Below are 18,294 nucleotides of genomic sequence, written 5' to 3'. Positions count from 1 at the left end.
GGTTCGCTTGAGGTCCAGCAATGGTCTTCGAGTGCCAGTCTATCCAGAGTATAGGCTCAGGGTGTGACAAACTTTGTATCAAAGAATAAAGTTTAAGAGTCCTAGGGAGTCTATGAAGTCGTGTCTTTAGAGTCTTAATCATCGGTGTGAAGTGCACCACATATATGATTAGGAGGATTTGTTTCCCTTCATTCATTTTCCTTTTGTTCAAAGAGTTTATCTCTAAAGTCTCTCTCTAATTTGTGCTTACACTTATTTTTCTTACCATCATGACTCTGAGAAGAGCATTCAGAGGTCGACCACGAAGGAATGTTGAGGAACAAGAGGTTCCAAATGCACCAGAGGTGCAACCCCAATGAGAGGTTACCAATGCTGAATTCCGGGAAGCTATCAGAATGCTAAGTTAGGTTGTGAAAAATCAGGTTGGGCAACAGAGAGCAGCTCAATAAGAAGGATCTGATACCTCGAGAGTTTGTAAGTTTCAGAGAATGAACCTTCCTAGTTTCAGTGGATCAAGCCCTACGGATGATCCAGAGAACTTTGTGGAGGATTTAAAGAAGGTGTTTAATGTAATGCATGTGGTGGATGTTGAGAAAGTTGAATTGGTTGTGTATCAACTAAAGGGTGTGGCATGAACCTGGTTTGATCAATGGAAGGATGGTAGAGTTGAGGATGTACCACATCCTAGTTGGGCTTCATTCGAAGAAGCCTTCTTAGGGATGTTCTTTCCTCGCGAACTAAAGAAAGCCAAAGTGAGGTAGTTCCTTAATCTGAAACAGGACTACATGAGTGTGCAAGAGTATGGGATGAAGTTCACGCAACTATCTCGCTATACTCCCAAGTTGTTGAAAGACATGAGGAACAGAAAGAGTCTATTTGTTGCAGGATTGGGTCGAACTTCAAGTAAGTAAGGTAGGTCTTCCATATTCATAGGTTACATGGACATATCTAAGTTGATGGTATATGTTCAACAAGTTGAACAAAACAAGGTAAAGGATAGAGAAGAGTATCAAAATAAGAAGGTCAAGATCAGAAACAAGTCTAGCCGACAGAAAAGTGGTTCAAGCCGACCACAATTCCAGAAACCAAAGGGGCATGCACCATAATCTTTTAGTGCACCTACATCAAGAAACCAAAGTTAGTATAGTGGCCAGAATTTGCAGCACTTTAAGGGTAGGCTAGCTCAGTCTCAAGGTAGTGTGGCGTAAGGAGGTACTTAGCCTCCTACCTGCACAAAATGTGGTAGGAATCACTCTGGAATCTATCGAGAAGGCTTCACGGGTTGTTTAAAGTGTGGTAAATAGGTTCACTTCATGAGAGAGTGCCCCAAGGACAAGCCTGGCGATGAAATCTGGGAAATATAGCTCAATATTTATCAGTTGCTCCACCAAATAGGCTGTACCTAGGGGAGTTGCTTCTGGTACAGGCGTAGGAATGAACCTCTTGTATGCTCTTAATAATCACCATGAACAAGAGAATTTGTCAAATGTTGTCACTGGTATGATTCAAGACTTTGACTTAATGCTTATGCATTATTCGACTTAGGAGCAAGTTTATCTTTTGTAACTCCGTATGCTAATGTTACCTTTGAGATTTCTCCTGAGCAACTTAGCGAACCATTCAGTGTATCCACACCCGTTTGTGAATCCATTATAACAAAAAGAGTCTATCATGATTGTCCTATTTTCGTGAGTCACAATAGTACCATGGTTGATTTAATAGAGTTAGACATGGTAGGTTTTCATTTCATTCTTGGTATGGATTGGCTTCATGCCTGTTATGCATCAATAGATTACAGAACAATAGTTGTCAAGTTTCAAATTCCTAATGAGCCAGTCATAGAGTGGGCTAGTAGTTCAACAATCTCTAAGGTTCATTTCATTTCGTACATTAAGGCGAGGAAGTTACTTTCTAAGGGATGTATCTATCACTTAGTCCAAGTTAATGACTCAAGTGTTTATATACCTTCCCTTCAGTCAGCTACTATAGTCAGTGAGTTTCCAAAAGTTTTTGCTGATGATCTACCTGGAGTACCTCTTGAAAGAGACATAAGCTTTGGCGTATATGTCATTTCAGATACTCGTCCTATCTCTATTCAACCATACAGAATGGAACCAGTAGAATTAAAAGAGAAACTGAAAGATCTATTAGATAAAGGCTTCATTCGACCAAGTGTCTCACCTTGGAGCTCTCCGGTCTTGTTTGTTAGGAAGAATGATGGGTCTCTTAGGATGTTTATAGATTACTTTCAATTAAATAAGGTGACCATTAACAATAAATATCCTCTTCCAAGGATAGATAATCTTTTCAATCAACTTTCGGGTGTTTCTTGCTTTTCCAAGATTGACCTCATATCAGCATATCATCAGTTAAAGGTTAGGGAATGTGATATTCCCAAAATAACTTTTAGAGAAAGGTATGGGCATTATAAATTTTTGTGTATGTCCTTTGGTTTGACTAACACACCTGCAGCGTTCATGGATCTTTTTAACAGAGTCTTCAAACCTTATTTGGATTTGTTTCTCATTATTTTCATTGATGACATACTGATTTATCAAGGAATGAAGAAGATCATGCTAGTCATCCATATGTTGTTCTTTAAACTTTAAAAGATAAGAAGTTGTATGAAAAGTTCTCCAAATGTAAGTTTTGGCTTATATCGGTAGAATTCTTAGGCCATATTGTTTCTGTGAAGGTATTAAAGTTGACACACAGAGTTGTCCTAGACCCACATCTCTAACAGATGTAAGGAGTTTCTTGGATATGGCTGGGTATTATAGGAGATTTGTTGAAGGATTCTCATCTATGTCTTCCTCTTTGACAAAATTAACTCAGAAGACAATCAAGTTTCAATGGTCTGAAGCTTGTGAGCAAAACTTTTAGGAGTTGAAAAGGAGATTGACTACCGCTCCGATTTTGACCTTAGCAGAGGGTACTCAAGGCTTTGTGGTGTATTGTGATGCATCTAGAGTTGACTTGGGCTGTCTATTAATGCAGAATGGCGAGGTTATAGCTTATGCCTCTTGACAATTGAAAGTTAATGAGAAGAATTATCCAACTCATGACTTAGAATTGGCTGCAGTGGTGTTAACGTTGAAGATATGGCGTCATTATTTATATGTGTATATATTCACAGATCACAAGAGCGTCCAATATGTGCTCACTCAGAAAGAGTTCAACCTCAGACAGAGAAGATGGTTGGAATTACTCGAGGATTATGACTTGAGTATTCTTTACCACCCAGGTAAGATTAATGTGGATTCTGATACCTTAAGCAGGTTTTCCGTGGGAATTACTTCCCATGTCGAAGAACGAAATAGGGAGTTAGCAAAAGATGTGCACACAATTACACGTTTGGGAGTCAGGGTTATAGATTCCACAGAAGGAGGCATAATGATAACAAATGGGGCTGAATGATAGTTAGTGTTAGAGGTGAAAGATAATCATGGCCAAGACCCTATTTCGCTTAATTTGAAAGCAAGTGTCCATAACCAAAGAGCATTGGCCTTTGAACAAGGGGGATATTATTTGCTGAAGTATCAAGGTAGATTATGTGTACCTAAGGTGGATGACTCCAAGAGAGGATCTTGGAGGAGGATCATAGCTCCAGATATTCCATTCATCATGGTTCCACCAAAATGTACCGTGATTTGAGAGAGGTATATTGGTGAGAAGGCATGAATAAAGATATTGTTGACTTTGTTTCCAAGTGTTAAAATTGAATGCAAGTGAAAGTGGAACACCAAAAGCCTAGAGGTTTAGCTCAGAATATAGAGCTTCCGGAATGGAAGTGAGAGATGATTAATATGGATTTCATCACAGGCTTGCCAAGATCGTGAAGGCAACATATTTCCATATGGGTGATTGTCGACAAAATGACAAATTCATCCCTTTTCTTGCCGTCAAGACTACCTATTTGGATGAGCATTATGCTAATTTGTACCTTCCGGAACTAGTAATACTTCATGGAGTTCCGATCTCTATTATTTCATATAGAGGTGCACAATTTACTGCACAATTCTGGAAATCTTTCCAGAAAGGTTTGGGTTTGAAGGTGAATTTGAGCACTGTTTCATATTCAGACAGATGGACAAGCCAAGCGTACTATCCAGACGTTGGAAGATATGTAGAGAGATTTTGTGATCGACTTCAAAGAAAAATAGGATGATCACGTATCTCTCATTGAGATCGCTTAAAACAATAGTTATCATTCGAGCATCTAAATGTAGACATATGAAGATCTTTATGGGAAAAGATGTAGATCTCCTAGTGGGTGGTTCAAAGATGGCGAAGCAGGGTTGATAAGGCAAGATTTATCTCACCAAGCTATGGAGAAGGTGAATTTTATTCAAGAAAGGTTGAAGACTTCACAAAGTCGCCAAAAGTCCTATACAAATGTTAGAAGAAGGCCATTAGAGTTTCATATATATTTTGCGTACGCTTGAAGAAATTCTCTACATGATCCTCCAAAGAAGAGGCACCAAGGGTGGTTCTTCATAAAAGGTGAAACTACAATAGTAGAGGCACAAAGTGTTGTTCGTCATCATAGTTGAAACTACAAAAGAAGAGATGTCAAGTGTGGTTCCTTGTCGAAGTCGAAACTGCAAAAAAAAAGTTACTTAATGTGTAGTTCTTCATCGAAGCCACGACTCTAAAATAAGATGAGCCACACCTCAATTGTAGAAGAAAATGTACTAAGTTTGGTTCATCGCTAAACCTTCAATTGCAAAAGAAAACGCACCAAATGTGGTTCATCATCAATTTTGAAGCTACAAAAGAAGAAATATCAAGTGTGGTTCGTCGTCAAAGCTGCAACTGCAAAAAACATGTTTCATGTTTGGTTTATTATCAAAGTCGTAATTCTAAAAGAAGATGATCTACATATGATTCATCATCAAAGCCGCAATTGTAGAAGAAGATGTACAAAAAGTGGTTTGTCAATGAAGTCACAATTGCAAAAGAAGAGGCACAAAGTGTGGTTCGTAATCAAAGTTGAAACTACAAATGAAGATGCATGAAGTGGTTCATCGCCAATTATGGATTACACTTTACTTTTTCTTTTTGATATGATATTGAGACTTTTTGAAGTCCATCGTAAACCTACAAAAAAAGGTGGAAAGTGATGTGTCTAACTGTGCCAATTGCATGATGCTTCAAGCATGGTGAAAATTATTTCATATGCTCTCGCGTTTGTCAAGATGAATGACGTGTCTCACGGTGCAAACTACACAAAGCTTTAAATCGGCATGATGAAAATTACGGCATATGCTCTCGCGCTCGTCATGATAAATATGGCCCTATTGGCATAAGAGTTTTATGTTGTCTCTCCATGTAGGTAATAAAAAAATCTCGATCATTATAGAAATCAATATGCGGCTCTTCGGTAATGATGTAGAGAAGCAAACTCGTGAAGATTTAAGAGTCTATTCTATAGAATCAAGTCTCTCTCCATTCAAGCTATCCTACACCAAGATAAAAACGTTTTGGTGAGATTTCACAAATCTGCAAAACAATTATGACAGAATTGAAGACCAACATCGAAAATTAATTGTCATCAATCCATGAAGAATTTTGCCTTGATTTTTTAATATGTTGTAGACTTTGATGTCTAGTTTATACATGAACAAGTCAATTGTCATTCGAAATCTTCTACACCAAGATAGAGACGTTTTGGTGGGACTGCATAGAGCTATAAAAAAAGGAAGATACATTTGATAGCAAACTCCAAAAATCAATTTCTACTAATTCAAAAAGGTTTTGATTTTGAATTTCAGATATGTCGTATCCCTCTGAGCCTACTTTTTGGAACATCAAATGTATTATGATTTCAATGTTTATACAACAAGTTATGAACATTCTACCGCATGCATGGTGTGGTGATTTAAAAGTGACGACAATTGAGTTTTGTATGCCTCAAATTGATAATAAATCCTTGTAAGAGCATGTGTACTTATAGAAATCAAAGTATATAAATTGTGTTCCTAAAAATTATGGAAAATTATAATGATGGAAAATTAGGAATTAAATTATGGAAACTTTCCATGGGAATCAAATTACAGAAATTTCATAGAAACCAAATTATGATAAGTTCTCATAAGAATCAAATTATGAAAATTTCCAAAAGAAGTCGAGTTATGGACATCTCATAGAAACCAAATTATGGTAAACTTTTATCGGAAACTACATGAAAGAAATATGCCCGAAGGAGAATAGACTCGTGTCATGATACTTTTAATTCCTAGCGTTATGTTCAAGTGAAAGCCTAAAATTTGTGTCAAAACCACAAGGTCTCTTTCACCAAGTCATGCTTGTGGACGCAATGATTGCTCATTGAATTGGCGGTCATCTCGTAGTTGATGACCCAAATGAAATTACCACAGCATGAAGAATGTCATGCAATAAGTCTTCAAGAGCTTGAAACACTTCAGTCAAAAATGAGTTGATAAATAACTGAAAGTCAAATGACCTCTTTCAAATTAGAGAATATTGTCAAGAAGACTTTTGTAAAAGTTGACCTCAACATATCTGCGTGGTCATTTCTCATGAAGACTTGAACTTTCGTTGTCAAAATTAGGCAAGCCTACACGTTGACAAGTCTCAGAAAAAGGAAAACACATTCAAGACTATTTCAAGTCTTGTCGCCAAACTTCGGTAAGCCTCTATGTCATCAAGTTCCCAAGTAAAGGGCATTTGTAGACACATATATTGTATTGGATCAAATTCATATAAAATTTTAATTAAATACATGTTCATTTGGGCTAAATAATTAATTTGGATTTTATAAATGAATAAGTCTATCTTATTAAATTCAAATCCAAGGTCCATTTCACCCTGAAGCCCAAACCCATGTCACTTGTTACAATGACTAGGCATCCAAGACCAACAAGGTGACGCCACATGTCAAAATGAGGTATTAGTACCACTCAAATACAAGAACAAATCAAAATATGTCAAGTGTCAAAATGACATCCTTTGTCCAATGACAAGTAACTTTGTCCACTCCCTACAACAATAAATAGGACATGACATTCAAAAGGGGATCCGGAAACTCTTCAACAAGCATTCAACAAATTAAAGAAATCTATAACATCAACATCAACAGAGTTCTTCCTGAAGACTGACTTACAACGACGAAGTGCTTTCTGATGTCCCACAGTTTGACAACATCTCAAGGAGGTCAACATCATCTAACAATTCGGGAAATACTACTGAAGGCCCACAAATTGCAGAGAAACTTAGGAGAGAGAATAAAGAGAACAACAGAATTGTACTCAGAACTATTCATTAATAAAAATCACATTTTTCTTTTATTTATTTTGTTTGCAGTTAATTTTTCACGCTTACAAAAATTTGTTGCGAACATTATCCAAAAAATAATCAAGGCCCAATTTTTATAGCTTTAATTTCAGAATCAATAACTAAAACATCTTTTAATACCATGGCCTTAGCATAAAGAAAATCACCTTCTTTATATCTTACACGGAAGGTAAAAGAATCTATCTCTGACCCATCAGTGTTGCATTTATAAGTTCCACCGGGAGGATGAATCCATTTGACAACCTTGTAGTTGATCAATGGTGAATACCCATCTAAGAACTTCACAATTAGGGGCCAAGTCTTAGCCATCTCTTTTAACCAAGGATATTTAGATTTAACAAATAAATTTATGTTCCTTTGAATCTCCAACACTAAATCTAGCTTACTCACTTTTTCACATGATTGATCAAGTTTCTTGTTTTTTGTATGCTCCAAATAATAAATCCAGGAACTGCTTTGAAAAACTTGTTTCACTTTTCGTAAAGCAGTCAGCATTCAACCAATCCTCCAGAATTTGCCTAAGTTGAACCACTGGAAAATGTAAACCTGCAGCTTCTATAAAAAAAAAAAACCTCCACGCATGATATGAATTAGAATCAGAAAAGAGAATAAACAAATGTATAGAAGATCCATGTATATTATCAATACAACAACAACACTCCATAGAATCAATTATGCCCCTTCTAATTAAAACATCTCATGCGGGAATTCTTTTGAACCACATTCTCCACAAAAGGAAAAGACACCTTAAAAGGTATGTCTTTTCCCAAATATTAAGGATTAGCTTTATGTCACGACTAAAAAATGTACGTGATGGCACTCATCTTATCCCACCAAGATAAGTCAGTCTAAATCTCAACCATTACAATAAAATGCAAAAATTGTTATAATCAACTTAAAATTACCCCAAAATATGGTTGTCACGTGTACAAGCCTCTAAAGTATTGCAATTGAATGAAAAGAAAAACACAAGTTTCATATGACATTGTTTCTGGTGTAGAACAACACCATAAACAAGAGTAAGAAGGTTTACTGAGACGAAAAACAACTACTCACGGATCTCCAAGAAGCCTCAGAAAAGAAGAGAATATATTACAGTCCAGGCTAGTAACCTACAAAAAATTGTACAAGCAAGGGATGAGTATCAAACCACACGGTCAGCAAGTAAATCTCTAAGCACAATATAATGGAATGGAATACGGATACTCCTCAAATCCCAACCGAACCTCCACAACTACAACCTGCATAAAAATCAGTCTTACTTAACAGTTCACAATTAACAAGCACATGTCTCAGCAACAACATTCTAACCATCACATATTATCAACAACAAGCTCAATATTTATCAATCAAACATCCACAACTACATCCTGCTTAAAACCAACTCAAACTAACAGTTCATAATTCACATAGCACAGAGCTCAACAACAACACTCTACCAATTACATATCGTCAACAACAACCTCACTATTCATCAATCAAATTATCATATAAAGTCACTCACAAGATCAGCTACAATATCAAGTTCACTAATGATAAATATGTGTAATGCCATGGAATGCAATATCAAGTATAGTGATGCATGTCTTACCTAGTGATACACACCCCTTGTCTCTCAGTCCAGAAACCAAGGAGGACATATCTGTCCATACATCCATCATGGAGTGCGGTACGACCCTCGATAATAGTAACCATTCCGGCATTTCATACGTCCCTTGAAATATAGTATTCATCACTATGCGTGATGTGTCCCTCGAAATGGTACATCCTCTTATCACATAACATTACCACCATGTCTTTGAACCAATGCAAATGACATGTTCGCATAAATAATTAGGAGATGACAATTTTCATATCCTTGCATAATTCACAACAACACAATTAGCATAAAACATCAACAATAATTCAACAGGCTTTTAAACATTCTCAACATATCATACACACACAATTAATCGCAATTCCTATTATTAACCCTTTTCATCATTATAATTAATCAATGTGGACAAGTCAACCCATCACCAAGTCTCTTTATCCCCAAACACATATTACAAAGAAATATATGAATTCAACACACTTAACAAGGGTTTAGAAATTCACTTGCCTCAAATAATCGAACAATTGCTCCGAGAGTTGATCCTTCCCTTTTCGTTGAGCTTCCAAATCAATGCAGTCTATTCAAGTACATATTTACAATAAGATTTCGAAACTAACAATACCCACATACTATGTGTATAACCTTGTCCTTAAAAAATGACTAGAATTTATAATCAAGTTCGTAAATCTTGATTCTAATCACATTTCAACTATAATATTTTTCAAGTTTCAAATCTAGGTTTAAATCTTAATTCCTCCAATATTCTAAATCTAATGGTATTTACATAATACCTTACATTCAATATTTTATTACATTACCAATATATCAAAACATGAATCACAACATGATAATAATAAGATAATAAAAAGACAACGAAGTAATTACGGACAAAACCACGAGAAGGCTTACTGTTTCAAACTTTACATTGATATGCCATATATTTCCATTTACTAATTTTGTCATCAGTGACTTACCATTACATAATGATTAGTGAAGCCCTTTTTTCCATTAAAAAGACACCCTATATTTTTCCAATTGTTCTAACTTAAAACCTACTTAATTGATTCCTTTTTTTTCCACTATCAAGCAATTATACTAATAATAATAAAATAATGATAGGATATCCATCATATATACACCACAATACAAAGTTTGGAGATTACCTTATGTTTTCGGTGTTCGTGCAGCCGCTGCACAGGTTAGCTTCTTCTTTATCTTTATTTTCTAAATTAATTATGTACTAAAAAAATATTAAACCTAAAGACCTATTTTAATATAGGTCTAATAGGATTGGGTATTTAATAAGATTCATATTTGGCAATTATTATCAACTAAGTTAATAATTTTATAAATATTCGTCAATTAACTAACCATAGTTAAACAAATAGTTGAAAATTTCCAAACAAACTTTATAAACTAATCAAAAATAACTCAAGGAAACTATCGAGAATTGTAAAAATATTAATTTTAGAAAAAGTTTTACAAAAATACCTTCCAGGTCATTACACTCCATAGGTTCTTTCCTCATTATGCACAACTCCGAAGCAGACCCTGTTTTAAATTTCCCAGTACCACTAGGCATCCACAAAGGCTTATCTCTACCCTCTGCAAAAGAAATATCTTCCTAAACTTTTTTAATGTGCATGTAAACTTCCTCATTAAAGATAGCAACTAACACCTCATTATTATATCATCATGTACTGTACAATTGAAAAACTGATTTAACATGTCCATACTCATGTGAGATAGGTAAGACAAACTGCATGGCTCTCAATTGTGTCCAAATATCTAACCAAACACTAGAATGGCCTTCTCATTAAAAAATTCTCTAGCTTGAAGTATAGTCTTCCATACATTTGAACCACCGTCCATACAACTACTTGAGGTCTATGTCTCTTACTATATTTGTTCATCATGAAATTAGCTCATAAAGAATAGAAAGCTCTAAAATTTCACCAAAGTTTTGCGAAAAGAATTTTGGAGACATCAAACAAACATCTAAGCCCCAAACGTCCCTTACTCTTTGGAACACATCCATATATCATCTCAAGCAATCTAGTGAATGGCTGTGCCATCCTCTTTAAAGTTTCATAAGAATTTAGCAAATATCTTATGCTTATGATAAATAACACATTTTGCAGGGCTAATAGTAGATAAAAGGTAAATAGACATACTTTTCAACAAATGATTTATCAAAATCATTCCGCTCCACCCTAAAAGACAGAATCTTCCCTTTCCATAATTGGAGCTTATTCTGAATTTATTTAATCAATTCTGAAAAGTTTACCTTCTTCTTCTTACAATTCCCAATGGGACGACCCAATTACATTAAAGGAAACTTTCATTTAGATAAACTTGTAACTTTTTCCACAACCTTAATAAAACCTGTGCAGCTTTGCTGGACATATAATAGGAATTCTAATTCTTATCAATAATTTGACCAGATTGATATTCATATAGTATCTGGGTTTTCATAATTAGATGTAAGAATCTTTTATCTACTACAAAGAGAAAGACGAATAGACCAAGATTTCGTCAAGATCATTGAGAGAATTTCATTGGTGGTGATGTCTTTCAGGTATATGAGATCTTTCGATGTTGGGTGTGGGTGGAATTTGCTTCAATTTAGAAAGTTTATTGTAGATTGATTTATGTACATGGAAGTTCTTGATGAACAGTGGTTGAATCGTATCATACCTTTAGTTGTTTGATTCGTATTTACGGGTTGTTTTACGAGTCTAGACTTTTGGGTACTGAATATATTAAAAATTCTAAGTGTTTGGGGGGGGGGGAATCCATGGAAGTTTGGAAGGTTTAGAGTTGAAAATCGAACAAAAAAGTCAGGAAACACGTCTGACAAACCTTAGGCTCTAGCACGCCGCTCCAGCATGAGCGCCTGAGCCATTAAAGATGGGAAATGCATTGGAGAAGTAGTTTACTTGGCTTTGGTTCTTCTGTGGATGTAGATTATAGTTTATTGTATTTGATATATAGACTCTTAATAGTGATTGATATACATTTAGTGATAGTATGTAGTTCTCTATGTACATGATTGTGTAACTTGGTTCTGTGGTTTGGATAATCTATGTATTCTTTGTGAATGGTCTGGAATCCTCAGACCGTCAAATTTATAATATTGAACACTCTCTATTAAAGTGATGCCTTGAAAAAAGAAGGCTTGATGAAAAATTGTTAAGAAAGTGAAAAATGGTGATAATACTTTTGGATCGGGGTGTTACGTTCTGACACGATATTATTGGATTGGGGTGTCACGTTTTGACATGGTATTATTGGATCGCACTGATGACTTGCTTGATTAGTTACATGGTGCTTATGTCTTCTCTAAAAAAGATTTGAGGTTCGGTTATCATCAATCGAAAATGTGGGCAATAGACATGCCAAAGACTTGTTTTCGAACCAGGTATGGGAATTATATATTCTTAGTAATGTCTTTTGGGCTTATAAATTCCCTTGCTTCCTTCATGAGCATAAAGAATAAATTTTTCAATTTATATATAGACCTATTTGTTATTGTAATAATTGATTATATACTTATATACTCAAAGAGCACGAAGGAACATGATGAGCATTTGAGAATTGTATTAGGTTGTTATGGGAGAAAAGGCTTTATGCGAAATTCTCCAAGTGTGAGTTTTGGCTTTATTAAATGTCCTTCTTAGGGCACGTGATTTCTACGGATGGAGTGAGGGTGGACCCCATTAAATTGAAGTAGTGAAGAGTTGGATAAGACCTACTAATGTTTCTAAGGTAAGGAGCTCTGTTTGTTTAGCTAGATACTACTGTCGATTTGTCCAGGGATTCTCTTCTAATGCTTCCAAGCTAACCAATTTGACCATGCGGAATGTTCCATTTGTATGGTCGGATGGGTATGAATAAAGCATCCTGAAACACAAAACCTTTTTGAGTATTCCACCGACTCTTTCCTTGCTGGTGGTAGGTAAGAGTTTCACTATTTTTGGTGATGCATCTTATTCTAATTTGAATATATTGCTAATGAAGGAGATGAATTTAATTGTTATGTTTCAATGACATTGAAAGTCCATGAATGTAACTATCTGAACCATGATTTGAAGTTGGTTGTAGTTGTGTTTGCACTAAAGCAATTGAAGCATTATCTATATGGGGTAAAGTTAGAAGTGTATAAAAATGATTGCATGTTACCATATGTGTTCACTCAGAAGCATTTCAATTAGAGGGAAAAAAGTGGATGGAGTTATTGAAAGACTATAATATTACTATTTTATATCACCCAGAAAAATCTAATGTTGTGGTAGATGACCTAAGTAGAAAAGTGTAACATCTCGTAACTTGAAATATCTAATAATAATCTAAGAAACCAAGAATAGTCATTTTTTGAAATAAATAGGGTAATCTGGAAAATTCCCCAGTGTAAAAAAATGATGTTTTTGGTCATTTGGAAACGACCATAACTCCCGAATCAGTAAGAGTTATGGTAATTTTTTTATATATTTTGAAATCCCTTGGAAAGGACTTGCTAATGCCGCCGAGTTTTATGCATTTTTGATATCATATGAGTGAGATATGTCTTTCAAAAGTTGGATTGTTCGATAAATTGAGGAGAATCCAATCCGGATTTTAGTAGGGGTAAAGTATTCTTTTCACCTTACTACTTTTGAATTTGTTTTAAAGGTTTATTAGGGGAAAATCTAAGCCTTAAGTCAATTTTTAGAATATTGAATATGCTTAGGCCTTGGGAGAAAAGAGAAGAGAAGAAAGAGAAAGACGAAATGACCAAGATTTCGTCAAGATCACTGAGAGAATTTCATTAGTGGTGATCTCTTTTAGGTATATGAGATCTTTCGGTGTTGGGTGTGGGTGGAATTTGATTCAATTTAGAAAGTTTACTGTAGATTAATTTATGTACATGGAATTTCTTGATGAACAGTGGTTAAATCCTTGTTGGTCGAATTGTAGCATACCTTTAGTTGTTTGATTCATATTTACGGGTTGTTTTATGAGTCTAAACTTTTGGGTATTGAATATATTAACAATTATAAGTGATTGGGGGGATCCATGGATGTTTGGGAGGTTTAGAGTTGAAAATATAGAAAAAAAGTCAAGAAACCCGTCTGACAATCCTTGGGGCGATGCGCCTACCAGAGACCCTATGGAAAGACTCTGTCCATCAAGCTCTAGCACGCCGCTCCAGCATGAGCGTCTGAGGAATTAAGGAATGGAAATGCATTGGAGAAGTAGTTTACTTGGCTTTGGTTCTTCTGTAGATGTATATTATGGTTTATTGTATTTGATAGATAGACTCTTAATAGTGATTGATATACATTTAGTGATAGTATGAATTTCTCTATGTACATGATTGTGTAACTTGGTTCTGTGGTATTGATAATACATGTGTTCTCTGTGAATGGACTGGAACCCTCAGACCGTCAAATTTATAATATTGAACACTCTCTATTGAAGTGATGCCTTGAAAAAAGAAGGCTTGATGAAAAATTGTTAAGAAAGTGAAAAATGGTGATAATACTTTTGGATCGGGGTGTTACATTTCGACACGGTATTATTGGATTGGGGCGTCACGTTTCGACATGGTATTATTGGATCGCATCGATTACTTCTTTGATTAGTCACATGGTGCTTATGTCTTCTCTAAAATAGATTTGAGGTTCAGTTATCATCAATTGAAAATGTGGGCAATAGACATGCCAAAGACTTGTTTTCGAACCAGGTATGGGAATTATATATTCTTAGTAATGACTTTTGATATTATAAATGCCCTTGCTTCCTTCATGAGCATGAAGAATAAATTTTTCAATTTATATATAGACCTATTTGTTATTGTAATAATTGATTATATACTTATATACTCAAAGAGCACGAAGGAACATGATGAGCATTTGAGAATTGTATTTGGTTGTTATGGGGGGGAAAGGCTTTGTTTAAAATTCTCCAAGTGTGAATTTTGGATTTATTCAATGTCTTTCTTAGGGCACGTGGTTTCTATGGATGGAGTGAGGGTGGACCCCATTAAATTGAAGTAGTGAAGCGTTGGATAAGACCTACTAATGTTTATGAGGTAAGGAGCTTTGTTTGTTTAGCTAGATACTACCGTCGATTTGTCCAGTGATTCTCTTCTAATGCTTCCAAGCTAACCAATTTGACCAAGCAGAATGTTCCATTTGTATGGTCAGATGAGTATGAATAGAGCATCCTGTAACACAAAACCTTTTTGAGTATTCCACCGACTCTTTCCTTGCCGATGGAAGGTAAGAGTTTTACTATTTTTGGTGATGCATCTTATTCTAATTTGAGTGTAGTGCTAATGAAGGAGATGAATTTAATTGTTATGTTTCAATGCAATTGAAAGTCCATGAATGTAACTATCTGAACCATAATTTGAAGTTGGTTGTAGTTGTGTTTGCACTAAACCAATTGAAGCATTATCTATATGGGATAAAGTTAGAAGTGTATAAAAATCATTGCATGTTACAAAATGTGTTCACTCAGAAGGATTTGAATTAGAGGAAAAAAGTGGATGGAGTTATTGAAAGACTATAATATTACTACTTTATATCACCCAGAAAAAGCTAATGTTGTGGTAGATGACCTAAGTAGAAAAGTGTAGCATCTCGTTACTTGAAATAACTAATAATAATGTAAGAAACCAAGAATGGTCATTTTTGGAAATAAATAGGGAAATCTGGAAAATTCCCCGGTGTAAAAAATGATGTTTTTGGTCATTTGCAAACAACCATAACTCCCGGATCAGTAAGAGTTAGGGTGATTTCTTTATATCGTTTGAAATCCCTTGGAAAGATCTTGCTAATGCCGCCGAGTTTTATGAATTTTTGATATCATATGAGTGAGATATGTCTTTCGAAAGTTGGATTGTTCGATAAATTGAGGAGAATCCAATCCGGATTTTAGTAGGGGTAAAGTATTCTTTTCACCCTACTATTTTTGAATTTATTTTAAAGGTTTATTAGGGGAAAATCTAAGCCTTAATTCAGTTTTTAGAATATTGAATATGCTTAGGGCTTGGGAGAAAAGAGAAGAAAATAAAGAGAAAGACGAAAAAACCAAGATTTCGCCAAGATCATTGAGAGAATTTCATTAGTGGTGATCTCTTTCAGGTATATGAGATCTTTCGGTGTTGGTTGTGGGTGGAATTTGATTTAATTTAGAAAGTTTACTGTAGATTGATTTATGTACATGGAAGTTCTTGATGAACAGTGGTTAAATCCTTGTTGGTCGAATTGTAGCATAACTTTAGTTGTTTGATTCATATTTATGGGTTGTTCTACGAGTCTAAACTTTTGAGTATTGAATATATTAACAATTCTATGTGTTTGGGGGGGAATCCATGGAAGTTTGGGAGGTTTAGAGTTGAAAATTGAAGAAAAAAAGTCGAGAAACCCGTCTGACAATCCTTGGGGTGCTGCGCCTACCAGAGACCCTATGGACGGACTCTGTCCATCAATCTCTGGCACGCCGCTCCAGCATGAGCGCCTGAGGCATTAAGGAAGGAAAATGCATTGGAGAAGTATTTTACTTGACATTGGTTCTTCTGTAGATGTAGATTATGGTTTATTGTATTTGATAGATAGACTCTTAATAGTGATTGATATACATTTAGTGATAGTATGAATTTCTCTATATACATGATTGTGTAACTTGGTTCTGTGGTATTGATAATATATGTGTTCTCTGTGAATGGTCTGGAATCCTCAAACTGTCAAATTTAAAATATTGAACACTCTCTATTGAAGTGATGCCTTGAAAAAAGAAGGCTTGATGAAAAATTGTTAAGAAAGTGAAAAATGGTGATAATACTTTTGGATCGGGGTGTTACGTTCCAACACGGTATTATTGTATTGGGGTGTCACGTTTCGACATGGTATTATTGGATCGCATCGATGACTTGTTTGATTAGTTACATGGTGCTTATGTCTTCTCTAAAATAGATTTGAGGTTCGATTATCATCAATTGAAAATGTGGGCAATAGACATGCCAAAGACTTGTTTTCGAACCAGGTATGGGAATTACATATTCTTAGTAATGTCTTTTGGGCTTATAAATGCCCTTGCTTCCTTCATGAGCATGAAGAATAAATTTTTATATTTATATATATACTTATTTTTTATTGTAATAATTGATTATATACTTATATACTCAAAGAGCACGAAGGAACATGATGAGCATTTGAGAATTGTATTAGGTTGTTATGGGAGAAAAGGCTTTATGCGAAATTCTCCAAGTGTGAGTTTTGGATGTATTCGATGTCCTTCTTAGGGAACGTGGTTTCTACTGATGGAGTGAGGGTGGACCCCATTAAATTGAAGTAGTTAAGAGTTGGATAAGACCTCATAATGTTTCTGAGGTAAGGAGCTTTGTTTGTTTATCTAGATACTACTATCGATTTGTCCAGGGCTTCTTTTCTAATGCTTCCAAGCTAACCAATTTGACCAAGCAGACTGTCCCATTTGTATGGACGGATGAGTATGAATAAAGCATCCTAAAACACAAAACCTTTTTGAGTATTCTACCGACTCTTTCCTTGCTGGTGGAAGGTAAGAGTTTCACTATTTTTGGTGATGCATCTTATTCTAATTTGATTGTAGTTCTAATGAAGGAGATGAATTTAATTGTTATGCTTCAATGCAATTGAAAGTCCATGAATGTAACTATCTGAACCATGATTTGAAGTTTGTTGTAGTGTGTTTGTACTAAAGCAATTGAAGCATTATCTATATGGGGTCAAGTTAGAAGTGTATAAAAATCATTGCAGTTACAATATGTGTTTCACTCAGAAGGATTTGAATTAGAGGAAAAAAAGTGGATGGAGATATTGAAAGACTATAATATTACTATTTTATATCACCCAGAAAAAGCTAATGTTGTGGTAGATGACCTAAGTAGAAAAGTGTAACATCTCATAACTGAAATAACTAATAAAAACCTAAGAAACCAAGAATAGTCATTTTTGGAAATAAATAGGGAAATCTGGAAAATTCCCTGGTGTAAAAAAATGATGTTTTTGGTCATTTGCAAACGACAATAACTCCTGGATCAGTAAGAGTTATGGTGATTTCTTTGTATAGTTTTAAATCCCTTTGAAATATATTGCTAATGCCGTCGAGTTTTATGCATTTTTGATATCATATGAGTGAGATATGTCTTTCGGAAGTTGGACTGTTCGATAAATTGAGGAGAATCCAATCCGGATTTTAGTAGGGGTAAAGTATTCTTTTCACCCTTGAATTTGTTTTAAAGGTTTATTAGGGGAAAAGCTAAGCCTTCAGTCAGTTTTTAGAATATTGAACATGCTTAGGGCTTGGGAGAAAAGAGAAGAGAAGAAAGAGAAAGACGAAAAAACCAAGATTTC

The 18,294-nt window shown here is 35.1% G+C and overlaps 1 protein-coding gene across 1 annotated transcript; it reads left to right on the top strand.

Annotated features, from left to right (window-relative positions):
- The first annotated feature begins 269 nt into the window (after positions 1-269).
- LOC138337995 (uncharacterized) lies at positions 270-3,417 on the top strand. Its single transcript, XM_069288443.1, has 6 exons — positions 270-344; positions 1,396-1,498; positions 1,792-1,871; positions 1,977-2,200; positions 2,667-2,866; positions 3,137-3,417. The coding sequence occupies exons 1-6, from the start codon at positions 270-272 to the stop codon at positions 3,415-3,417; spliced, it is 963 nt and encodes a 320-aa protein (XP_069144544.1).
- Positions 3,418-18,294: the final 14,877 nt, after the last annotated feature.

The sequence above is a fragment of the Solanum lycopersicum genome, chromosome 8 (assembly GCF_036512215.1).
Source record: "Solanum lycopersicum chromosome 8, SLM_r2.1".
NCBI lineage: Eukaryota > Viridiplantae > Streptophyta > Magnoliopsida > Solanales > Solanaceae > Solanum > Solanum lycopersicum.
The sequence above is the reverse complement of the archived record's forward strand: the minus strand, read 5'-3'. Positions and strand labels throughout refer to the sequence as shown.